General features: G+C 38.2%; 2 protein-coding genes across 11 annotated transcripts in view; one reads left to right on the forward strand and one right to left on the reverse strand.

The window, feature by feature from the left end:
• The window catches only part of DCP1A (decapping mRNA 1A), a 33,651-nt gene extending 8,822 nt beyond the window's left edge, over positions 1 to 24,829 (reverse strand). Inside the window, exons 1-7 of one of the 2 annotated variants that reach the window (XM_068694630.1) lie at positions 24,624 to 24,829; positions 23,718 to 23,758; positions 21,730 to 21,857; positions 12,604 to 12,670; positions 7,449 to 7,587; positions 4,772 to 4,855; positions 3,268 to 3,387 (exon numbers count right to left, since the gene is read on the reverse strand). In XM_068694630.1, coding sequence (XP_068550731.1) covers positions 3,268 to 3,387; positions 4,772 to 4,855; positions 7,449 to 7,587; positions 12,604 to 12,670; positions 21,730 to 21,857; positions 23,718 to 23,758; positions 24,624 to 24,764 — 720 coding nt within the window. In that variant the 5' untranslated portion in view covers positions 24,765 to 24,829. The remainder of the gene's footprint in view (positions 1 to 3,267; positions 3,388 to 4,771; positions 4,856 to 7,448; positions 7,588 to 12,603; positions 12,671 to 21,729; positions 21,858 to 23,717; positions 23,759 to 24,623) is intronic. The other variant, XM_068694631.1, reaches the window with a different exon arrangement.
• Positions 16,737 to 26,395, forward strand: part of CACNA1D (calcium voltage-gated channel subunit alpha1 D) — a 244,308-nt gene continuing 234,649 nt past the window's right edge. For 5 of the 9 annotated variants that reach the window (XM_068694619.1, XM_068694621.1, XM_068694616.1 and 2 more), the window contains exon 1: positions 16,738 to 17,257. In XM_068694619.1, coding sequence (XP_068550720.1) covers positions 17,119 to 17,257 — 139 coding nt within the window. In that variant the 5' untranslated portion in view covers positions 16,738 to 17,118. Of the gene's footprint in view, positions 17,258 to 26,395 lie in introns of all 9 variants that reach the window. The other 4 variants (XM_068694613.1, XM_068694612.1, XM_068694614.1 and 1 more) reach the window with 1 other exon arrangement.

The raw sequence follows: 26,395 nt of genomic DNA on the forward strand, positions 1-26,395 counted from the left end.
TCCTGCTTTTTTAGGTTGTGCAGGAAGTTACATAAAACAGCTGGACTAAAACATGACATTCTGTTCAGAAGAGTGAATGTCCCGCAGCGAAATTCCAGTGCCTTGTGACGGTATGTCTAAACAAAGACACTATTTCACAATGACAATTACTGCACCGCGACATTGCTCTGCTCGTTCCAGTGTTACTAACATTGGTAAGGGCAACGAAGGAATGGCAGCACTGGTAGCATGCAAGCTGCCTGGCAGTCTCAAGCTTGAAATCACATTGACTTCTGCCAAGGTTACTAACTTGTGCTGCTGACACTGCTGATTTATTATTATTATTATTATTATTATTATTATGTTAAGAGAAAATGACTACTCTGCATCAACTCTGCTTTTCACCTCCATTTGAGTAACTGACTGGCTTTCTTTTATTAATACATTAAAATTTTCACCTAATGAACACTAATCTCTGCCGTGCTCTGAACGCAGTCAGATTAGCCCCTTACACATAACACATGACACATACAGCTTGAAACATGAAGTTCATTCCCAACCTGAGGGATAAAACACATCTTGTGCTTGACTCATCTCTGGCTGAGGTGTATTTTGGACATGTCAGCAACTCACTGTGTTATGGACACCCTTCTCCGCAAGGGGTTGGAAAAAAGGCAACAAAATCCATTTACTTGACAGGAACAGAGTGCTGCCCAAAGGGTTTCTCCGGGAATTATTTCAGATATATCGAGGCATGGGAATTAGCAGTCATAGCTGGCACATGACATTTCACTGTTCTAGTTATATTTTTGTGTTGGTGATGAGCAAAATTAATTTCATAATACAGCTCGTTTTCTTTTTGAACTGCCAGGGTACAGAACTTAAACTTCAGAATATCATATGACATTTATTTTTTCTTCCCAAATCTGTGATGTCTTTAGCATGAAGTGAAGGTAGTCAATCAACATACAGTTATGACATTTTGGAAGGGTTTCAGGATCTCACAGTAATTATCGTATATATACTAGTTTTTAATTTCAATGGTTATCTGTTTTAATTAGATGAAAAATGTATTCTTACAGTTCAAATAACATTTTTTCCAGTCCTCTTCTAGTAGTCCACATTATTAAAAATGAAATTATGAACAAACATCTTGGTGCTGTATTTGAACCCAGCTAGCTTTACATTAGTAAAGCTGGTAAATTATCACTTAGATAACACAACTTTTTCCTGCATCTCCACAGCTATTATTTTAAATAGCTCAACAGAAGAGACACTAGAACACCACTTCACCTGCTCTGTAAAACTGTAGGTTCCCTTGAATTACTTTAAAGTAATGTATTACAATCTTAGAATTTTTAGAAATTTAAACATTAGAATTTATAGATTTTTTTTTTCCAAGAAAAACTTTGAAATTAGAATTTTTCCTTAGCTAGTTTCTACTGCTCTGCAAGCTCATGCACTGTCAGGCTGGTCACTTCAGCTGATCACACATGCACAGCCTCCACACAGCAGCCAAAAAGAAGATTTCTTCTTTTAAAAGCAAGACACAACCCTGTTGCCAGGCCTCAAGATCAAGCATGCAGCAAGCACAACTGGCTGCCAGGGGTCAGTCTATCACTTGTGCTGGTCCAAAACCAGAGGTGCTGCTGAGAGGGCAGAAGATGCCATGAGAGCCAATAATCCTTGCAAGTTTCCCCTCACCCTGTTTTAACACACTGATTGTTATTACCCCAGCCCCTTAAACAGGTTTCTGCTACTCATACCGTAGCCCTAACCTGTACTAGAAATTATTTATTTTTACTAAAAAGTAAGTATTGTTTACAATTACTAAATGCAGTGTTGCACGCATTTTCCTAGGGCATTTTCCAGAGGCAGTGCTTTATTGCATCCAAAACACAACAATAAGCTAGGACAAGGAGCTGGAGGCACACACTGTGGGGCATTTTCTGGAGAGGACCACTACTGACCTTTCTGTCCCCACTGGGTGGCACTGTAAGCAGGCACAAGTTACTGATGTGTTAGAAAGCATTTAGTTGTTGCAAAAATTATTAGTATTTTTTAAAAACGAACCTCCAAGAAGCAGTGTATGAAGCTACACGTCCCTTGTGCATAAAGGCAATGGAGCCAATTACTGAACTATCACTGCCTATATTCCAACCACTCCAGTGATGACACTAATTATTTTTATAACAAGTTTCCCATGGTTCATCAACAACATTTACATGAAGCATGTTATTTTCACTAGCATTTTTCCAGTAGTTTAATCTTTAATTACAGAAGTAATACTAGGCTTTAGAATTTGTAGGTATCTGGATACATGCTGATTGAACACGTATCTAATAATTATCTGACAGACATCTAAGCACTGTATGTGCACTAGAATTACCATAAATTTGAGCAACATCCCTCACTGGCATCACTGAAACAATTCTGGAAGATACTGCTTAATGCAGAGGAAGGAATACACTGTCAAAAAAGTCTAAACAAAACCGAACAGCAACACAACACCTCTCCCATGATATATATTAATCAGGCAACTTGAATTTGATCATACGAGCAAAGGTTAAACACAAGCTACAGAAGTATGGGAGAAGACGGGTATGCACACATTCAGTAACTCCAACGAGAATTTAGTGCTCCGTGACAGAAGTACTTTCCATTTTTTGTCTAGCAACTGACTGATGATTTCATTTAGCAGGACTGTAGCTACAGCTTTAAATGCAGCACTGACAAACTAAGTAAACGTCTCAGACACAGGAAGACAGTCCTTCAGTTGCTGTTTGAAAGACTGCAACACAGTGCACAGTGAACAAATGCCATATTCTCTCTGTCAATTCAACAGGGGTAATTTTTATTTGCTCCCTTACTCAGAAGTCATCCTGCACAGGTGTCTCTATACTATCATGGACTGACTTACAGAATCTGAGTTAGCCCATTTAAACACGCTTTTATATTGACAGGAGTGTGGATACAGCCTCATATTTAAACATTACGGAAAAAAAACCAACAGAATTTAGGCTCTTTAGAGTCTTCAGACCCATTAGTTTATCTGAGGGGGGTGTGGGCAGCAGGAAACATACCAGCTGATCTTCAACAAGCATAGTGAAGAGAAATGAGAGTAGATATTAAAACCAATTCTAAACTGCAGTTAAACTTACAAATTTATTTTCATGATGAAGCATCATACATTCAGCAAGATGATACTTCTATTCCAAGAAAATATTTTGGTACCAAAACAAAGTGCTAAATGAAGTAACACACTATTTAGATTTGGATGACACTTACCTGATCTTGCACTTGTATTGAAGGTTTTTGCTCTGAAGTCTCTGTGCTTTCTGACTTCAGGAGATTTGCATTTTGTTGCATTCCAGAACTTGACATAATACTTAAGTCACTGATCTGATTCTGGGGGGGGAAAAATAAAATTAAAAAAAATTACATAGCCACAGGAGCTCAGCCACTACTATAGTTCTGCTTAGGTAGCACTTGGGCTGAAATCCAGAGGATGTACAGGTTAGTAATTTTCCTGTCAGACACTGTAAAATTCACAAGTTTCACGAAAAAATATACCAAGTAATACAATATCTGGTAAGTGTTCACAATACTTTTATTCTGTATTATCAAAAAAAGACAACTGGTTTTATACTTTTTTCCACTGATAAATAAAGGTAGACTTTTCACACTTTGTATTAGCTGCTAACAAGGCCATTAAATTAAGAATTGATGCTAGAAACAACTTAGCATGCTAGAAACAACTTAGAAAAAAGTCCTGTCAGAAATTCTTCTAAAGTGACTGGAAGAAGAGCTTGTCACTGACATATTTCCACCAGATTTAAATAACCACATGCATGTACTTCCACTAGGCATTAATTGGTTTTCCTGTGAATAAGGCAAACTAGCCAAGGAAGTTGTAGTAATAGACCATACGTTTATGGATTGAATTGACTTCCTTCTTTACTAAATATATATATTAACAAAAATAAAAACTGTATTAAATTTTAAAGCACTAGTGAAAAAATGTAGAACCAGTCTAGCATAAAATAGGTAAACTATGTTTATGATACAGCTGAACATCAGCACATCAGACAATCTCTTCTCACTTACCTGACAACTACAAAATATGAGAAACTGTAGCAGTAAGTTAGAAACAATCTCAGCTTATTATTGTTTTGTTTTAAATTTCAAATTGCAAGTGATATAAACAACATCAGGACCATATGTTGTTATTTAGGGACAGAAGGGAAAGAAACAATGGCTGCCTTTCTGTAGTTTAGCCATTAATTCAAAAGGTTAAAACTCTTTGAGCCTGAAATGGTTGACGGCCTTGCAGCTACAAAATCAAAGCCTAGTTTTTCCTTTTCACTAGAGGATAAGCTGCTATGTTTTCTCAGACTGAAACACACACACACACGAACACTATAAAAAACATCCATTCACTTCATTAAAAAAATATCTCCATTCATTTTCACATATGGACTTGATGGAGCGAGTACTTGAAGGATTAAGCTGATTTGGAATCCTAGATTAAATCACTCAGACTTCCATAAATCTCTTTTTCACTCTCTCTGCCCCCTTCTCATGCTGACACTCTGCCAATCTCATGTGGGCTGCACACAAGGATTACTGTATGATCCATCTGGAACGTACCAGGCAGATAAGTACTTTCTGCTCCTAAATACAAATTCATGCATAATTACTGAACACCATAAAATAGTAATAAAAAAAAAAAATCAGACAAGAAAGGTCTCTCAAGAAGCCACCATCCAAGTTAGTTACCTAATCGTATTACCTTTGATGTTTGCTGGCCACAAGGACTTCCAAAATAGATGTGCCTGAGGTTTGTTGCTAAAGTTGAGGTGACCAACAGAACATCCTGCGGGAAGTTTGCCTGAATCACAACTAGCATTGTTCATTTCTGTTTACTGAGCAATTTCTACAACACTACACTTGTAGCAGCCTATGGGATTAAGTGGGGTAGATTCAGTTTATTGCTCATCTACATGCACACAAAATGAAATAACGTCTCTAATAATATAGGTGATCTAAAAGCAACAAGAAGTAAAATCAAGACTGAGAGGCAAAAATAATTTATGTAGTATCTTTACTGTAGCCTAGTCCATGCCCCATGTATTTCCACACTGTATGACAGCTGCCACTGCCCAGTTATCAGTACTTGTCTACACAGATGCAATCATGACACTTCTGAACTTTGTTTCTAGCAAAAGGTTTTCATTACTCTCACACACAGACCTCGAAATTCAGAGAGGAGAAGCTAGAATATCCTGAGTCATTTTTAAGAACCATCTGTTGGAAGTGTGTATCATCCGATATTGCAAGAACAAAGAAGGAGAAAGACTTCATTACACCCTAACAGGCCCCTACCAGAACAATTTCTGTTTTTTCGTTCTGTTTTTTTTTCAAGCCTTCCATTCCTCCAGATCTGTCTCAATTGATATAACATTGAAAGATGAATCATTCAGCTTTCGATGCTTCTTTCTGTGCTCTCACAAAAGCTGCCACTTTCCCAATGTTGGCTTTCATACAAAGACACGTTCTCCTCAAACAGGATTAATGTGCTGAGAATTAGCTTTTGTTTGGACCTATATTAAAACATTCTGAAAATACATTATTGATTTTCCGAAACTAGAATATAGACTCAAATATATCGTATGGTCTGTCACTTTCACCTGTCCTTTATGTCAGAAAGCGACAAGATAAGCAGGTTCATCATACATAGTTTAGCCCACGTGTTCCTTCCTTCCTCCTCATCCCACATGGTAGCAACCTAGAATCCTACAAAGCCTCAAAACAATTATTCCAAGGAACTCCAGTGTCCCACTACACAAGTTCAAGAAGAAATGAAGAACTCTAGTGATGTGCTAACCCTTCTCCCACCAGTACAGCTGCAAACCATATTGTATCTCTGCGATATATTATAGCTACACATTACTATTGTACATCCTTGTGTTATTGCACTCACAAAGAATCTTTGTTGCCTTTTTTTTTTTTTTTTTTTTTTTTTTTTTTTTTGTATCTCCCACAGATTTCTCTTACATTTGTCTTCCATGTATGAATTTGGTTCTCAGGACTATATGAAGTAATGCCTTCCCAAGAGATCTAATACTTTCCTTCATCATGTAAACTTATGAATTTAGTACTGGCAAAAGACACCAGACTCACCATTCCGATATCAACTTATTAAAAGAACAGACACACAATAGACAGGATTGAGTAGTACACCAGGGAACAGAAGGAAAATGTTATATGCTCATCTACAGCAATTAAAAATATGCTTCACTGAGTTTACATGTACTGAATGACTAAATCTCTACCCTCTAACACCACGTCTTTTTTTTTTTTTTTTTTTGACAGTAACTGAATGCTGACACTGTTGGGTACAATTTTTGTTATTCCTAGAGACAAAATTTTCCTCACAGCAGTAGAAACTGTTGTAGAATTGGTCTATCAAGCTCCATTTTCAAGTTGGATCACAGAGTTGATATTGGACTTCTTCCTCCTACAGTGTACTTGAGGGAAGGAACAGCAGCATTCTGAAAACAAGACCACTGGAACAATGGCAGAGAATGCCTTCTCTTTAAACAAAACACAGTTACGTTAAAAACTACTTACCATACAGGCTTTCTTAAGAATGAAAAAAAATGAACAGTTTGGCAGAGTTGCCTACTAAGCTAAAAATTATGGAAATAAAGCTTATGAACTTATCCAACAGGCAAACTCTATACTTCTTAAAAATATTTCCCTACAAAACCTGCTCCCCATAAGTCACTGTACATCTGTGCTTTTATCACAGACATGGGAGAGTTTACAGCTTCAGGGCTTTTATAATATTATTTAAGATGCCAAAGCATTTTGGTATGCAACCCAGTGAATGCTGTTGATTATGCCATGAATCATAGCCGACCTCCTCCAGTGATTTTCAGTACAATGGAAAAAAAAAGAAAACCTGAAGTGTTAGCTACTATAAGAAATGTTTACGGAAGTGGAACTTCAGAATCACAGAAACAGACACTGTAATCTATTCTTCTGCAGTGTTACATTCATTCTGTTCATCTTTCCTTTGCTAATGATCTCACAAAATAGGACAATGGTTGAATACTGAGATTAAGCAGCCCATGCACCTGTTTTAGAACACCGTATTTATTGTGTTTGCATTTCTAGGTACCCATTTTTAAAACTCTACTTCTTTCCCCTTAGGAGGCAGCAATTCAAACATATGAAATTTCAGGCCCATTGAATTACGGATTAGGCGCGCTGCTTTGTGATCTTGGGTTAGAGTATACTCAATTGTCCTGTGGAGCACATGAGGATCCTTCTCCATCACTGCTCTCAGAAGCCACAAGGCATGCCATTTCAGCAGACTCCGTGAGGCCCTGACAACCTCACTGAGAAGGGAAAGCAGTGTTTTTATTCATTCATAGCAGAATAAAATTAAGACATTTCCTTACTCGTTCATATTCATCCTTGGCTTTACTAAGCATTTCCAGGATGTCAATAGGCCTGTTTTTACTGCAGCCATTTGTTCTGCTGGGACTTTTTCTGTCCTGGGAAACTTGCTGTGATCTCTGAGCTTCTTGTTCTACCACTCTGCAACAGGAAAGGAGAAATGGTTTTTCACAATTTTTATCTAGCATGAACATTTTGCAAAAAGCAGGAAAGAAAAACATTCTCCAAGCATATAAACATGTTTTGTTCTGCTTGAATGAAAACTTAACACTGAGCTGACCAAAGCTATACAAGTTTTAATTTGCTACAAGGTTTATGCAAGTCAAGCTGTCAAATGGTCTGTATGATTTACCTCTAATCCAGACAGCACTGGTCTATATCTCAAAATTTGCCTGCAGTAAACCCTACTTCTGTAGACCTGTCACATTTAGAATTTTTTTTTTTACAATAAAGCATACAACATGCGTTTGGATGTCTGCATAAGCAGCACGTGTACTATACCACAGACTGAGTAGACTGTGTATTTTTTGTTTACTCTGTAACATGCAGTTTTTCCATATTTAGCTATATTAAGCCATGTTGTTCAACTAAACTGAATACAAACCAGTTCTTATTTAGGACGAGACCTACCATTAGAAAACAAAAGGAGTAAAGGCAGCATACATTTCTACTCCTAATCCACATACAGTTCACAAGATGTACATGGCTGTGCAATGCACTAAAGCTTATTCTCTTGAAATAAACACACACCAGCCTGTAATCCCCTCTTTTTTAAGCCTGCATTAATCAAATATGTTAAGAAAAAACAAGCACTGTAAGCAGGGCAGAGCTCTACAGCTGGCACATCACTTGAAAACTCTCATGCTGTGGAGCTGATGGAGGAGTTGAGGTGCCACCAGAGCAATCACAGAAAGAGTCAATCATCCAGCCTCCAGCTTCTTCTGGTCACTTAGGACTCAGGAATAAATCTAGATTTTAGACTGTTCACTAAATAGATATTTCTATGTACCTCTATGTTATCATTCCTGAGGAAAAAAATAGAGCAAGCGTTAGAAGATTCCTCCCATTTTCCTAGCTGCCAAGACCGTTTACTTCACTAGAGTTCAGCTGTGTTTATTTGAAGAAAGATTAGACAGTGCTTTTTTTTTTTTTTTTTAAAGAAAGAAAAGAAAAGATAGCTTTTAACAGTACAGCATTGTCCAGGAAAATGAGTTTCAAAACTTTTAATTATACAAGATGCTTATTGAAGTAGCTTCTCATTATTCTTTGGATACTATACAGCTTCCTCTCTGTTTGCAGGCAAGCACTCACCTGCGAGCATAACTCAGGATCTGGAGGCCAATCTACTCTGTCAGTTTCTATGAACTGCAGCATGTGCTGCTTTGGATGAAGCAGCTCAATACTGCACAAATGTTTCTATGGTGACACCACGAGAGAACATTTTGTTCTAGCACCCCACATGGTCATACAGCCCTGACTTAGGACTTGTCTATACTCAAATCCAAAACTAGGGATGAGAAAAGGCAAGATGAAAGAACCAGAAGGCTTTGCTCAGATTTAAGTGTCAGCATGGCTGCATCAGGAAACATAAATACTTTGGCTAAAGAGCAATTTCTGGGCAGCTGAAGTCATGCATGTGCTGCCCTGTAGACAAAGGGACGGCTTGAGTCTCCGAGCCCTCTTTCTGTTCATTAAAAACAGTTCCAGAAGATTTCAACAAAGTATCTTTCCATTGGAAATAGTTCTAATGGTCTCATAGCGAAATATTTTCAATGATTAAATCCATTTCACAGAAGTGCTTCAGAAATATTTCCACAGAACATCTCTATTTTCTTCTGCACATTATCAGGGGTATGCTACCTTTGTAATAGTTCACTTTTTGTTAAAGAATGAAAATGAAATTATCTCACGTAGATAAGTGCCTAATTGTTCTTCCTCCATTTCCTGTCTTATGCAGGTTACATTCAGATGATGGCAGTAGGGTAAATGTGAAGCAGCACCCCTTCCAAACTGTCCCAGATAAAGGCAAAACATCTGGAAGCGGGAGACTATCTCAGAGCCCAGCTGAGGTCTGACAGTTAAAATAGGGTAGAACAAGCCAATAAACCAACTTCAAAATAAGAAAATTACAATGTACACATCAGAATACAATAAAGTCTCCCAAAGACTTATGTCCTACTACTTCTAGGAAGCTTATCCTTCATAAACAAGTATTTTAACTCGACCCAAATTTATTTCTCCTCAAGTTAGCAGTTTGAACACTTGTATAGTCTTTTCATTAGTATAGCATCTTTTCATTGTATACAATTTTCATTCCAGAAAATTCTAGATTTCGTTTTTAAAATAAAAAAATTCTATAGATCAAATGCCTTTTCCTGGGGTAAAAAGTCAAAAGAAAAAAACCTCTACTAATGCAAATCTGTAAACCAAGCATGCTCTGTATGCAATCAGGATTAAATCTTTTTTAAGCAAAGCCTGCTTTTTCTTTCCATTATATCAGACAGTGGAAGAGACACACATTCCTTCAGGGACACAGAAGTGGCTGTGACAGTTTGTTCAAGAATATCTGCAGTTACAGCATTGAAAATATACCTGGCACAACCTCACAGAAGAGCAGGGAAGGGGTGGAGAGAGAGAGAGACAGAGAGAGAATGTGAGAAGTGAAGTTGTGTGATTACAAAGCCTATGAAGAGTAATTTACTTTTCTTTTGAAAGATAAGCCACCAAAATATAAATGGATGGCCTGCAATCTTGTTAACTCAATCTGGCACAATAAGGTCAACTCAAACAGCAGGAAAGAAAAAAAAAAAAAGCTTGAAAAAAAAAAAAAAAGCTTGAAACCTTTTATGGTTATGTTTTTGAAGCTCTGAGATACTCTAAATGCAGTCCTCTTTCCTGTAAGTGATACAGGACACCCCACCTAAGTAAAAGGCACCAACAGGCAAAATCCAAGTTTCTGCTGCTAACAACAAAAAATGTGAAACTAAATTGATACTCAAAGATAAACAACTATTGGAAAATCCACTGAACTAAGCCTGGTGGGGCCCACAACCATGTGACAAAGCTCATTCTCTAAAAAGGATTATTATTATTATTATTTAATTAAAGGGCATACTTTATTTTTTTGAAATACATTTTTCATCCCAGGCTGAAACAATCCCTGTAGTTTGAAAAGAAAGGACACGTAAGCATCAGCACTTTTCTTCTCACTGCTTTCTACCCATTTGCAGGGAGAGGAAGCTTGATGTCTGTAGAAACTCATGTCAGCAAAACAGTTTCAATCCACTTTTCATCAGGTTTGTAACAACAGCCTCAGAAATGCAATTTTGCCCTTCTACAGCAACGTGCAACTACAATGCCTTCATTCCAGTTTCCCTAGCATTCATCTTTAGATTCTCAGAAGCTCTAAGACACATGGTACCAAATGAAGTATGCTTTCATTCTACAGGACTTTTAAAAAAATATTCAAGTTGATATACTTGCACTAAATGCTTCTAAGTATAGTAATGGATTCAGCAAATTCTTTTGTTACCCCTACATCTATACACAGCTATTAAGAAAAAGAGAGCCAAGAGTATTTAGACATTCTACATACTAGTAATAGGGAAAGGCTTTATGAAATATACTCTCAGGTAATCAAAGACTTATTACCAGCAATATGCAGGCTAGTGAATATCACATCCTTTTTGACCATGCTAATAGCAGCAACAACTAAAAACCATTCTGAAGAGAGGTCCTAGGAAAGCTCAGAAAAACTTAACTGTATTCTGTCAATATCCAATCAATTACTTTTTCTATCTACATGTTTGATTTCTGTAGTTTCACTTGCCTAAGACTGAAGAAGTAACTATGGTCCAGACACATTCCCAAAATCTGCTTGATGTGTTAACCCATTTCCAAGATATGCCTAATCCACAGTCACGCCAACACCTAAATTAGCGATTTGGTTTAAAATGATGTTCATCCTATGTCTACTTTACATATTATTAAGTTCTGCCTGTCTTTAAAATGTCATGACTTACAAGACATGATGTGCTGATTAGAGCACACAGAGAAGGTGCAGGAAAGTAAAGAGTGATGGTGCAGAAAAACAAAGCAGAGAACACAGGAAGAGAAAATACCCTGAGGAATACATCTGTGTTTTGCAATTTTTGCTAGCATATGAACACACTGCCACACACTTTAAAACTTTCCTTTTACAAAGAACATAGAAGACTCACTTAAATGAATTCTCATCCTCTTCTATAAGCAAGGCTTAATCAGCAACACACCTCACCTGAAGGAACAGAAGCAAGAGTACTCTCTCTACCCTACGCTCACTACATTTTAAGTACCTCAGCTTTCCTTGACCTCTTCTGTTCACCCAAACTACTGAAGCCATGCCAGTGCAACCACGTACAGCACAGATAGGCTAACTGTACTGCTACATGGATAGTATTTTAACAACTAACAATGCCATATGTCTGCAAACACAACTTGAAGGTTTCTTTAAACAGACATCATTTCCAAAGTTCTCCCGCTGCATGGCCTCCACACTTCTAAGAACCTCAGGAACCATAAAGTGACATGTCAATTTTATAAACTGATTTATCTCTTGAGAAAGAAGAAAAGCATTAATAAAAGTTGAATAACAATCTAGAAGTTTAGCAAGAAGTTCCTTTTATTTCATAGTTCAGTCTACACTCCTAACACAGAATCTTGCAGAATGAAAAACTATATCCTTCTCCCACTTTCCTTCATTTTTTTTTTTGACTTTAGTCAGGAATAATAATCAAGCTTTTAAAACAGGAAACGACCCACCACCAAACACAAAAAACACAGCCCTTATTTATTTGCCTTACACTTTCTGCTTCAGAGAATCTTCTACCAGGGTATTACTCTCCATTAAGCATCTCGATACTAAATACAAGTATAAGATAATAAACAGGGCTTATGTTTGCACTCTTCAGAAGAGGCCAATTAATACTTCAACTGAATTCTTTATTACTTAAAAAAGCCTTAGTGCTATAGTTTTGATTATTAACAGACCCCAACAGCAGCAAGAACTTTGTATCTCTCAATTTAAGGAGAGAAAAAATCACACATGTAATAGGTTCAATTTTTGCCTGAAGAAGAATTCTGAAAAAGAATTACAGAGTAACAATCAGGAGTACTTACTTAGCCATGAGTTTTGCTATTCGATGACAGTCATTCTTGTCGTAAAACCAGATACTGTAAATTGACACTTGAAAAGAAAAAAAGGGAAGTGTAAGACAAGGGTTGAAAGAATAAAAATAAATCAGTAGAAAGGAAGCAAAAACCAACAGCTCATTAGCCTAGTAATGTATGAGTTAACATCAATTTCCACTCAAATATTCTCTGCATGACCAAGTACCATTTATAAAGTAATTACAAATAGCATGCGGGTAAACACAAATACAACGTAAAACAAATTAAATGGACAGACTACAAAATGCTGATCCTTGTTCACAGGTAGAAGAGGCAAGCAAACGAAGTTTCACATTCCAGATGGCTTCCCACTATGGTTGCAACCTCCTATTTAGAATGGCAGATCTCACCATTACACTAGGCTGAAGAATATCCACATAGTTTTTGAACGCTCATTTTCCAACACTGCCAGGTTTTGAAGTTCAACAGAAGCATTCAAGTTTGAGTTGCAGTATGACAATTCAGTCACAGGTTCCCTAAAGGTTCTAAAGGTTCCCTCTCCTAATTCTTTTCATGAGAAGCGGTTGTACAGGAAGGGAGTGATAACAACGCTCCAGCTGTACTGTCACATCCACAGAGCAGCTTAAACACAGATTCATACTGAACCCTGCTCTTCAAAGGCAGCAATGACAAACCAGCAAGGGCAAAAAGATTCCAGCTCCGCAAGACACCCAGGACAACTCTGATTTTCAGGGCAAGTACAATTCCACTGAAATTTGGCGAAGTTTGAGCCTGATCACTCAGTGAAAGACATGGCAGAGCAAGAAACGCGGTCAGCAGTGCTACATACTATTTCTTCATCAGCAGCCCCACTTTAAAGATGCCATTTTCACCCAAATACATCCTCATCTCCTCATTGTCCCCACAGTTGTGCCAACACAACAAATCTGCAAACTATTCTCACAATTGTATTCGATCCAATTCACACAGCAGGTGATTTTAAATCCTGGTTCATCTATGAAATTTACCAGTGCAGAGTGTGCAAGTACCTCAAAGGCGATTAGACACCTGACATATGTTACCACTGAAATATTTTCATTCCTGAAGGGATATTTTTAGCCTTTTAAAATTCAGCTTTATAGCACAGTTCATGCCAATGTTTTCATTAAGTTGAAATCCTTACAGAAAAGTAGAGTCAAAAACAAACACACTACCTTTCCTAGCTGGATTTACATTTAATTTCGTTTTTTTTGTTGTTGTTGTTGTTTTAAAAGACAAAAAACACCCCCCCAAAAAAACTCAAAGTCTCAACAAAGGCCTACTAAAGGTTATTTAAGCCACAGCAAAGACTGTGATTATTTACCAAACATAATTTTCTAGAACTTCCAGTTACCCTAGCCTTGCTGTGGTGGACCAAAGAAGTCATGCCCATACCTCACTTCTATAACAAAATCTTAAGACAAGCTGAAGAAGACTTTGCTTCCTATGTTTTTTTCTTTTTCCTTAAGTAACTATAGTCATTTAACTTTCTTTGCAAGTTCCAGATGAAGTAATAGCCAATAAAGATTTTCTAGCCATAAAGAAATAAATAACAACTTAAATAGCTTAACAATTTAAGCTATTTTCTCCTTGCAAAACACGTAAGCCAATTGACATTGCCAGCATTTACAAAATATTTATGAAAATTTATCACCTCATACAACTGGACTGTTTACTGCATTGAGACTTGACAGCATTTCAGTGCGAGATGTTTCTTTAGTCACGTAGGATATTTTAACACTAAAGAAAAGCTCTTTCCCTTTCCTGACTCCTGTATCAGTTGAACTACTAAAGGAAGAAAGCTTCTTCAAAAGCATACTTGCTGAAGAAATTAAGATAAGGAACCTATAACGATATCTTAATGGGATAAGTGATAAGAGTCACACACTATTCTGCCAGACAGGCCTACACAAGACCTGAAGCTGATTGAAATCTCAGCTCTGCCTACAGAGTATCATTTTTCTCTTTACTTTGTACTACTGGCAAACAATCACAGGGAGTCACCACAAAACATCAGCAGTACCACAAACTTCTAAAGCAGATTATGAACAAGTGAACTTGGGCATTAAGTTTGATATGGTCTGACGGACTGGAACAATTACCTCCCTCTTTTCAGAAGAGGACTCATCGGTACCCTCAGTTCAGCTCCCTTGCCCCAGATATCTCCAAACTTTCTGCCACAACTGCCCTACTACATTTGATGTGTTTAACATGCATGCAACCTCAGCTATGAACATCCTTGCATTAGGACTTGGTACTTCCCAATTCTTTTGCTATCCATGATCTTACTACACCCAGCAGAAACATCAGCTGAACGTTTGTATGCCTAATGGCACGTCTTTCTACTGCAGCTCTCTAATATTAGTTTCAGATAAATTGGCTCATTTTTCCAACTACTTTAACACTTTCACTCTAGCTTTTCTACACCAAACGCTGGGCAGCATCTTCAGTAATCAAGTAGAGACAGAGCGTAGTCATCGTAATCCTTTGGTGGCATTCACATTACACTGACACACATAAAGTCATAAGTTATCCTTAACCGCGGCCAAACCAGACTTGATAAAATTAAAATAAGTCAGTTATCTTAATCTAAATTCTTCTTGGACATTAGATACCTGGGCAAGTTAATTACATCACTTTTATTAAAAGCAGTGACTCATAAGTGTTAATCAAAATGTGTAATGCCAGTTTCTCATGCTGGCTCCTTCTCTGTTGTGCTTCCACTGCTTCAAGGAGCAGTCAGATCACCGCTCCAGCACTGTCCAGCTACCAGAGCTGACTTTGGAGTGGAGATAGCCGAGTGCTACAGCAGGACAGAGGCCATACTCTGGCAACTTAAAGTAAGGCTTCATGCCACAGCTGCAGTTGCACTTCAGGTTTCATTTCAAGTTAGGGGAAATAAACAGTGTCGCCACCCTTACATTCTCACAACTTTGCCATGACTCAATTTACCCCAATCCACCCTCTCCCTTATGTCAGCCGAGTAAACTTTAATCCAGACCAGTTCCCCGATATTGTTTGCAGATCAGCTCAACAAACATGCCATCTGGTACCAGAGAAATGACAGAAACAAGAAGCTGAGGGCTGCACAGTAAGGCAAAATGGTTAAAATGTTCATGTAATACCATGCCAAAAGGAAAAGTATACGGGATTCATCAGCAGCACCACTTTGAGAGATTACAAACTACCACTCTCTTGCTTCAACCAGGTTACCATTTGTGCAGATATAGCTTCACCTCATCCAAAACAATGATAAGTTGTAAAATGGATCATAACTAGCTGGAAGAGCTGATGGGAAGAGAGAAAAAAATTACAGTTTTAATTCAGATGTTATCCCACAACAACTGGAAGTGGAAGACAATATCCCTTCCAGCTTCCTCTGCAAAAAAATGGGTTCATATGTTGAAACCACCCTAAAAAGAAATCACGGAAGATAACCAAATCTCACTCCCATTAAAACAAAAAGCTGATACATACATCATTTTACACCTCAAATAGAAGACAGGTGTATAATCTCTCTCAGTGCTCATATTTCTTTCAGGAGTAAGATTAGCTGAAATGCCATCCCCCCCCAGCCACTGTGCTCTGATCTCTTCCTCATTCACAACTCTTTATTTTTTTCAATTTAAATATTAGACTGTCACACAGATTTATAAGTCATTACAAATAATTTTAAAACATCCCTCCCCTTCTTATTGCTTTGAATATCAAAAGCTACTTCACAAATAGCGTTCACAGCACAACCCCACCAGCAGCTGCACTGGAGTAATTCAGCAGGTGTCAAACAGCAGCCACGTCCAGGATCAGGAACACTGGAACAAACTCCCATCTGACAAAGCACGACAAAGAACGAGAGGGATTACCAGTACACAACACCGAACTAGAGCAGAAAACCCCTACTAGTTCGAATGCCATTTTTCAGGTCAAACAAAATATTTTTAGCACTGCTTAGCAGCTTTCAATGGTTCTTCCCCTCCCCCTTGCTCGCATTGCTGCTTCTGCTGTAAAGGTATCAAGAACAGGCTCCTTCCTTATCTCGGACTAAAGCACTGGGTTAATGCGCTTGCTGGAGAGCCCTTCAGCTGCGCCAGCTGCAGAGATGTGTTACGTTCACTGCCTCACGAGTTGGGCGGGAGGAGAGGGGGAGAATATGATGAGATACTTTCCTTAACTGTTAAGATTCCCTGATTCGAAACCAATCAGAAGCTCCTGCAAAGAATTTAAAAAGCCATTTGAAATCAAGCAACTCACTTTTGGTTTGCTGTTCTGAATACAAGTGTTTATCATTAATGATAACGCAGGATGACAACACTTTGTACCCAACTTTTACATTTCAAAGTATAAACCTCCCCAGATCTATTACTTTTGTTTCACTAATTCTAACTTTTGGATAAAGGATAAGAAGAAAGGGGAATAAACCTATCAAACAATGACCATTTATTTTACTTTTTAAGTTTTACACTTGGCATCTGCCCTTTCAGAACCATGGAAATAAATCTGCCTGACCTTCCAAAAGAACTAGCTTGGATTAAAAAGCCTTTTAATCAAGACCAACACCACCAATACAGAGGGAAAGTTATAAACGAGAAGGACTTAGAAGAATACTTCTTGCAGACCTTCAGAGGTAAGACGGTCATTGTCTAATTTTTTTTTTTTTTTTTTTTTTTTTTTACTTATTTTCCTCTATAATTTAGCAAAGTATCTACTTGTAAAAAAAAAACAAAAAAAAAAAAACACAAACTGCTGCACAGGAGCCACCACACTCCAATTTCTCACATTACAGACTGAAAAAAAGTAGAGAACTTTTAGACTAGACTATTATTAATGTTATGGACGGAGCCACATCCATTTTTTAAAACAGATTTTAACATACTTTTTCTCAAAATACAATGAAGAGGAAAGTTGATGGAGATACATCAGTGGTATTCAATGCTTCAGGAACAAATGCTCTGAACACTCTAAAGAACGTGTACGTCTCCAGACAGAAAGCTAGACAAGGATCTCATGTACACAGCAACACACGTTCTCGATGAAGCAATAATAAATAACATATAAAGTATGAAGCATAATCTAAAAAGTCTAACTTTTGAGAATTCTAAAAGCAAAATCTGTTACGTTACCAAACAAGAAAGTGATAGATTGCATTTTTGGATTCATCCTTATTTGGAAATATTAGCTTTCTTTAATTCTATCTAACACAGAAAAGCAGAATGTTTTCTTTATTTCACTGCTGTAACTGGTACAATGCTTAACAGCTTCTTAGTCACCACATTCTGTCAGTTTTGCTTTAGGATCTGATACTACTGAAAAAGTGGTCTAAGTTTTCAAACAGCATTATATACAAATTTTAAAGTAAACATATCTTGCCTCGAATTTTTAGATTTAAATATTGTTTTGCGGTTTTAATCTTATGATACTGCCAGAATTATTTTGAGAAAAAAACAAGTTGGGAAGGATTTCAGTTACCTGTAAAAGTACTGAGAAGGTATTATTTTCTGAAAAAAAGCCTCTGCATGTCTTAGATCTAACCAAAATAGCACCTAATACTTTGACCCAAATGTTTTTCATGTCGCTCAGTGAACACAAGAGAAGGTAGGTGTACAAAAGATATTTTATCATTTGATCTGTTGCGCTAGTAGTATAACCATAAAAGACACTTTCTTATCACATCCTGCAAAAAAACAGAAAAAAAAATACAAAACAGCCAAAGAGAAGAGAGGCTTCCTTTCCCATGGGAATAATATAGCAATTCCCTCAGTTATTCTAAGAGCACGAAAAAGTCTTTGTGCAATTAAATTAGCTATAAACTTGAGATCCTTTAACAATAATTAAGTTCAATTATGCAGCAAACTATAAATTCCACTGTAATAAAAAATGTATTTGCACAAATCGAACTACAAAAGAATGGTAAATCCACTGAGAACATGATTATCTAGCATGACAGGCAAATTCTTCTTGTAGCCTCCAGCCAAACAGAAATGTTTATATATGGATTGCAAAATTTCGCATATAACTTGTTAGTGACTCTGCACAGACCGGTGTACGTCACTCAATAGCATCAGAACTGTTCTCAAAGAAAAATGTCAGAGGTCTGAACTGGTGCACATGACAGACTTTGCCCTTATTATCTTCTTAAGGCAGAATCCCAGAGCAAAGTGAAGATACAAAGTTTATAAAACAGTGATATAAATATTGAAATCACTTATAAATATTGTCACCATGTATTCAAGAGAGGCTCCATAATTTAGCTGTGATCATCTTCTATTTCTACTGTGCCCTGGAGGAGCATCAAGCACCATTTGTCATTGATCTTGTTACAACCTAAATATACAGGCACACTGCTGTTTGGCAGAGACAAGCAGCAGTATTAACAAACAGGAGTTTTGGAAAGCTAAGGAACCAAAATAGTCAGTTCAATAATTCAGCAATTTGAGCAGGACAACTTCATTTTGAACAACAACAGTAGATCTTCCTCAAACAGGATACAGAAAACAGTGCAAAAGAAACAGGACTGTTGCCAACACCCTGCTAACGAGGTATTTTTCCATGCCCAATCTAGCAGTCCATCCTCTTTCTGTCATTACAAGATCTCAGATGAACTTCACGTTAAGTCCTTAGAGATACACACCACAAATCCCTTAGGGATGAGCATTATATTATCTATGGCCTTACAGCTCCTATTTGAATTGGTCTCAAAAATGCAAAGGTTTTTCATGACAGCAGGCAGCTGAGCAGAAGCAGACACTTTTCTGCATGAAGAGAACTCCGAAATAATTGCCTCACCTACCCGTATAACAAGAACATACACATGTTGAAGTCTGTCTGTAAATATGGATCAGTCCTGGAAGTGGCTTTGCTTATTTAGGTTTCTAGAACAGTATGCAGATACAGGCAAATGGAAACTTTTTAGTTGTATATATACATTTTTTTCCCAACAAATTAAACGGATGGAGATCAGGCAACTAAGGAAACTGCAGGAAAGTAAGAAAATCCCAAACCCAACAACTAAAAGTAGAATATAATGGAGTTAACATGCTGAAATGATAAGGACTAAGAAGCTTACACAGAATTTTCCATACTGCTAAATTTGTTCTTGAACAAAGCAAACACTAACAGAGTGTATGAAGTAATCTGCTGCCTATTTGTAGCACTCAGGACAATAACTAACAGCACACTAACTAAACTTTACATCTCCAATTTGCATTAAGCACAGACTGGTTCTGGACACGCTCTTTCTAGGAGACAGAATGGAATGATGAAATACAGGATAATTTCCAACCACTGCCTTTTGGTCAGAATGACAGTGGCACTGACAAATATACAGGCAATAAAGGTACCCTCCAAAATACAATTATTTCCAGTATCAAGTCTATCGTATTCTCCTTGCACACTTTTGTCTAAATTTCTTTCTTCCTCATACTTTCCCGTCATCTCTGTCCTAACTGCCAGGAGCCTCCTACAGATTTTACACAGTTGTGTCCCATAGGAAAATGAGGGCTTTCGTCAATGAGAGGAAAGCATATAATTAGCTTTAGGGGTTTCTAATGAACTTACAGCCAGCCTACCTTCTCTGACTATTTCCATTAAGTGATCCTCTGTCACTCCCACTAGCATACAACATGGTAATTCCACAGTAGCTCCTGATACCATCGTAAGCTCCAAACTACAAATGAATCATCAGCTTCCTGTTTCCCTTATATCACCAGCCTCACATTTGCAATCATTTCCTCTGCTGACACCTCAACAGCTACCCTGTACCTACAACCATCCTCTACAGTTCCTCTTCCTTCCAAACCAAGTGACCTGCTTAAAGACCCAACTCAGTGCAGCATTTCCACACACACCCCTCACAATTTCTCATGAATCATTTCCTTCCCTGATCTCCTAGACTCGTCAATTCACTGACAAAGTTTGACTCGTTCCCCTCTCAGAGGCTTACAGAAGGAGGATTGCTAAACCCATTAAAAACAGAAACCTCCCACCTTAATTTGTTCTCTGTCAACTTAATGGAAACTATCCTACGCCCCACAGACCCTGAAGGCTTTCCAAGGGGGAAAAACAAGATGGGATTAACAACTGATTGGTCTTCTAGGTACACTGAAGTGCAGCCAAAACAGTGTTCCTGTCTGTAATTCAAGGAGACATTAGATGATAAGAAGAGATTGTGTTGAGGAAGTACTTTTTCCAGACAGTACTTGGGTTCTCTAAGTAATTCAGTAAGAACCTGTCACCAGACAGCAAACTAATTTCAAGGATGTAGCCTAAATAAGAGGATATAAAGTGATAGTTTTATATCATGAGGACACTGCTCTATGGGACACCTTTTATATCATCTCCTTAACCTCACAATAGTTTCATATACACATATAATCCCTTGTTCCCTCAAAGAGCTACCTAAGTTATAGTTTGTGCTCTTTGCAGTAATAAGATTTTTACTGTGTGCCAAACTGGAATGCTAACTCAACTGACGACCCCAAATTGGTATTAGAGATAAACTGCAGCATGAAGATAGGGCTACTATTTTACCACTCATCTCAAAGCACTCCAGACTTGCTGAAGCCTAGATTCAAAGAAATTTAACAGATACATTTGTCTCCAGACTCCAAATCCTGTTCTGGAGAAAGAAACCATCACTGAGAGCTGTGCGATTTTCACAACCCAGGCAGCTACTGATTAATATTTAATTTTCCTCTTGCAAAAGAAAGAAAAAAATAGAAGCTTCACAATCTGACTTTTGAAGTCCTTAGAACTTCTCTCAGTGTTAAATATTCTCAACAGGTATACATCTTCACTTGTCTTTAATAACGCTATAGCCCTGTGCATATGTTTATATTAGACCTGTAAGCTCATTAGTTAAAAAGCATGTAACTTTTTCTATCCGATACTTTGTCTATCTAGTTTTTACTGAAAGCAGGTGATCATGGTAAAAACATTCTCAGCTACTTAAGCATATCTAGTACTGCAGACAGAAACATCAAATAAAGCACTGGAACCTAGCCCACTGCATTACACTGGAACACAGCATGGTAACTGGAAGTGGTCTGGGTTATAAAACAGAATATGAGGGTTAAATGGATTAAAGGATGTTATACTCACAGCTAGCATTTCTGTAAAGAAGAAAAGGCTCATGGAGCTGAAACTCCAAGTCTTTATTTACTGGCTCAACCAGGTTGTGCATGTTCAGTCGATTCACTATCGTAAAACCATGATAAGGAGAAGCCGACCTATTGTTTTAATTAAAATAAAAGCATGGATTAATACCTTGATCAACATATACAAACAATTTTCTGAAACACGTTTACGTATTAATCCTCAAATCTCCATTACTTCATGAACTAAAGCTTTTGCAGTCCTGAATATCTAATAGCTGTTCTTCTACGCCATTTCTTGGTGAGCCAACTCATTTCAATTTAAAATCATGCTTACCTCAACTACGGTTAGGATTAGTGTTACAGTTCTGAACTGCTGAATCAAAGACATGGCTCAAAAAAACCCACAAAACTATTCAAAAAACCTAGGGTAGGCCCAGGATTAATTTTCAAGTGTACTTAATACTTCAAATAAGACAGCTTTGAAGCTTTTTAGAATCTTTATTTAGAGGAGAAAAAACATCAAACCATACTATTCAGCAATACTGACTTTACTGCAAATAGACGTGACAATAAAAAAAAAAAAAAAGATGGCTTAAATAACAGGAAATTCACTTAGAGGGGAACCAGAAGCAGTAATTTCTTCCTAAAGGGATACTCTGAAAATAAAGATTTTACCCAGTATCTTCAAAGTAGTTATTAAAATATTTACAATTGTACTGCTTAGTGAAAGAATTTTTAATATCCACATTTTTGGTAGACACCATGTGGAAAAAGAAAGCAGCAAGCAAGCACACACTGAAAATTCAAGATGGTTTTGTTTCAGGTGTATTTTCTCTTGCTGCATGAATATCATGTCACCATACTGAGCTGTGCCCGTAAGCACTCATATAATCAACAAAGCAGCATGATGAAGGCCTTTGGGGGAAGAGGAGGCTTGTTTTAGATCATTCATTGTCTGAGAAAAATAACTAGCTAAGCAAAGGCACTAGGGTAAAGACACTGATAGAATTAGCTAGTAAGCATTAATATCTTTATAGCAACATGGACGCCTTTAAACAATGTCCAGCAACAAAACCTGCCAAGAGTTTCTATGAAGGTGGCAAAGAAGTCCTTACTGTCACGGGTTACTCATTTAATGCTCTTAACAGACCTTTTGTGAAATAATCAGGAACTTTTTGTTTATTTCTTTTTTTTAATTTGGTTGGTTTTCTTACACTGTGTATTTCCAAACTTGGAGCTCAGGCAAAGTTAACAGCAAAAGATGACATGTATTCCTTTACAGTGCCAAGGTACAACAGCTGGAATAACCTACTCCCTGACAGTCTGTTTCAGGATGGGTTGATTAAGTCTGCATTATTCACACTTCTTACATTCAGCACTGTTATTTCATTGTTAAATTTCTGACATGCTGGCAACTTAAAACTTAAATCAATACTTGGTTTTGCTGCTTCCATCAAGAATATCAGGCCCTTTTACCCATTCCACATAACTGCGAATTCCTTCCATTATTTTAACAAGGAAATCAAGTAGCCCTCAAGCAACTTAAGTGTCATCATCCATTTTTAGAACTAGACAGGATATGACAGAAGTTAAGAACATTATTTAATTTGATTTGAAATGCATATTGTTTTCATGATCAACTTCACGTATTTTAGGAGATGTGGGGTGGCTATGCATTTATTGACCCCAATACGTTAACAGATGTTATTGTTACCAACAAAATAAGGTTAATAAACTAGGTTTTTGTGTGGATACATAGGTAGCATTTATCAGGCCCTAAGATTTTTCAGCAGTATTTCTGTGTGTTATCACTAGGGTTATTCACTCATGTGCAGAGTTTATTCTTCTCAAAGAATATATAACACCTATGTTACCAGCTAGACAAATAAGTAATTATGAACTGTATGCAATAAATCCAGTATGGAGCTGTACATGTAGCCACGTTCTTTGTCTTCTTCATAGTGAAAAAGAAAACACAAAAATAACCCTTACCTTTTGTACACAAATAAGGTACCTTCTATATCAGTTTTCTCCTACAAAAGAGAGCAGATGTGTTTAAGAAACATACTTGTTCACAGAGATAGCTTTTATAGAACATTCCAATTACAAAGACCATTTGTATTTTTTTTTTTTTAAATAAGGATATTGTGATCTGTTATTTTCTGGCACTACTTATTTTTTCTTAGGGAAGTTCAGAAATTAAACACACTTCCAGAAGATTTCCTTCATGGTGCTAACTTACTGATGGATATAACGTACCCCACAACTTTCTCATGCTCAGCTTCAACAGTCAGAGCTGAACACCTTTCTCACAACTCCCGTTTTAAATAAGGACTACACTTAATTACCTACAAATAGTTTTTTACAGTTGTTACTTAAAACAAGTAGAGTGCCAGCACACAGAACAACGAAACAACCTAACTATGTGCCCCAGCTCTGTTTTGTCCTTCAGTTTTCCAAGCAGCCCTCACCATACGCTTGTGGGTCTCCAGCACAGCTCCAGCGCTGCCCACAGCACTGAACTTCCACACGTTCACGTCTCGCGGTTCTGTGACTAAACTACAACAGGCAGGGACAGCCCGAAGGAGGCACAGGACAGCTCTGAACCTAAATCAGGCGTTTTCCTTAAACCGTACCTCCAGAGACGCCTTTTTACCGTAGGACCGGCAGCCATACGCAATCCACTGAGGACAACCAGCTGAGGTGAAAGCCGTATTTTAACGCGCAGACGAGTATTATTCCCCAAGCCCCACTGCTCCCGAATTAGGGCTACGAACAACAAACCACACTTTAAAATGTCAGAGCTGTAGCAGCCCTCCAGCCCCACAGCACCGATACGATAACGAGGGCCCGGCCGGCGGCGAGGGAAGAGCCCCGGCCCCGCTGCCCGTCACTTACCCACTCGTTGGCCTTGGGGCTGAAGCTGTAGAGCGCTACCTGGCCGGTCACGTCGGCGATGCTGGTGATGTAGGGGTCGTGGCGCTGCAGGGCCGCCAGGCTGATCTCCTGCCCCGCCCGGCCCGCCGCCGCCTCCTCCATCTTGCGGCCCGGCGCGAAGCGGCCGCGCGGTGTCACGGCGCGCCCGTCCCCGCCGCCCGCCGGAACGCTGAGCCCCGCGCCTTCCGTTCCGCCCCGCCTCACGGCCCACCCCGCCGCCCTACCTTACCCCCCCCAAAAAAAATAAAAATAAAAAATAAAAACGGATACATAAATAAATGTGCCCTTGACTGCGTTGCGGGACTGCTGCCCTCAGATTGTAGTGGCCACCTGGTGAAATGGCCAGTGGTGGAAGGGTAAAGGCAGTGCTGACCATGAGACAACACTGACCCTACCGCTGTGAGGCAAAAGGACACGACCTGTGTAAAAATCAATTAAGATCTCGAAGTATTGCTTTTCAAGATTGAAAATTCAGATTCAGCTGTCACCTGAATTTGGTGGGTATCTTCCCATTTTCCCATACGTCTGTCCAAGCACAGTGGATATTTCTGTTACCCAACATTCTCAGTTTTGTTCCAAATTGTCTCTCCGCATCTGGGCATGTCATGAAGAGAAATAGCTTCTTTATTTCTCATGATCAGATCAAGCTAAAGATCTGTGTATTGCTTATATTGTAAGAAGTAATTATGTTTTACCATAATTTGTTTCCTGACACGAGTAGTACAAAGGCTTCAGAGTTTGCCCCAGGCTGGACTGTGACATGCTGTGAGCTGGGTCCCAGGACGGAGGAGACACCTCCCGGGATTTTGGGGCCAATGTTGCTCGTTCCCTTGGGTTCCCCCTTCCTCAGGGGTGGGAGATGTGCCTGCAGCATGTCCGTCTCTCGTGCTGCTGGGGGAGCAGAGGGTGCAGTCAGGGCTGCAACTACACGGTGCAGTGCGCAGTGCCTCAGACTCTGCCTCCATGGTTCTACACACCCTCTGCAGATGCTCACATGTTCATCATTATCTGGTATTTGGTTCACACTCTGCAGTGGGATATGGAATTCCCAATACTTCAGAAGAATGTTGGAATTAAATACTTTGTTTTTCTAATATATGGATTTTAGGAAAAAGTACAACATACATATTATGAACAAGACATGAAGGAATTCCAAAATAACATCATATTTGTAAAATTTTGTGAAATCTGCCACGAAAAACAAAACAAACAAAACAAAAAAAAAACTTGAGGCTAGCAAACTTAAATAAAACTATGTTTGCGGTGAGCTTATGACCCTTCTGAGAATGTAAGGAATTTCCTTTACCATTTGTATTACCACAGATCATGTTCTCCGTTGCAGGTGGACATACTTCTGAGTTTAATACAATTAGCTTTACAGTTTAATCCTCCCCCCAAAAGGTCGATGTTTCATGCAAAAGCATAAGCAAGGATCCAGCAATTGTGTGGCTCCATAAAAAGTCTTCCTGACAAGCAGCAGAAACACCAAGTTCCAGTAAGATACCAATTTATTTATTTATTTAAAAGTAAAGGTTTTTGGAGTGAACATTAATTTACCTGTTTCAATGTCAAACAGCTCTAGCATAAAGTAAAAAGACATTTCATATACATAAAAAAAGGTAATCTGGACACAAATTCCCATGTACCTTCAACATGTAACTCACTCCTGAATCCCAAAGCCTAACTACCTGTCAAAAAAACATAAAAGCATAGAGAATGTCATAGAGAGCTCC

Source organism: Anas acuta, chromosome 11, assembly GCF_963932015.1.
Source record: "Anas acuta chromosome 11, bAnaAcu1.1, whole genome shotgun sequence".
NCBI classification, from domain to species: Eukaryota; Metazoa; Chordata; class Aves; order Anseriformes; family Anatidae; genus Anas; species Anas acuta.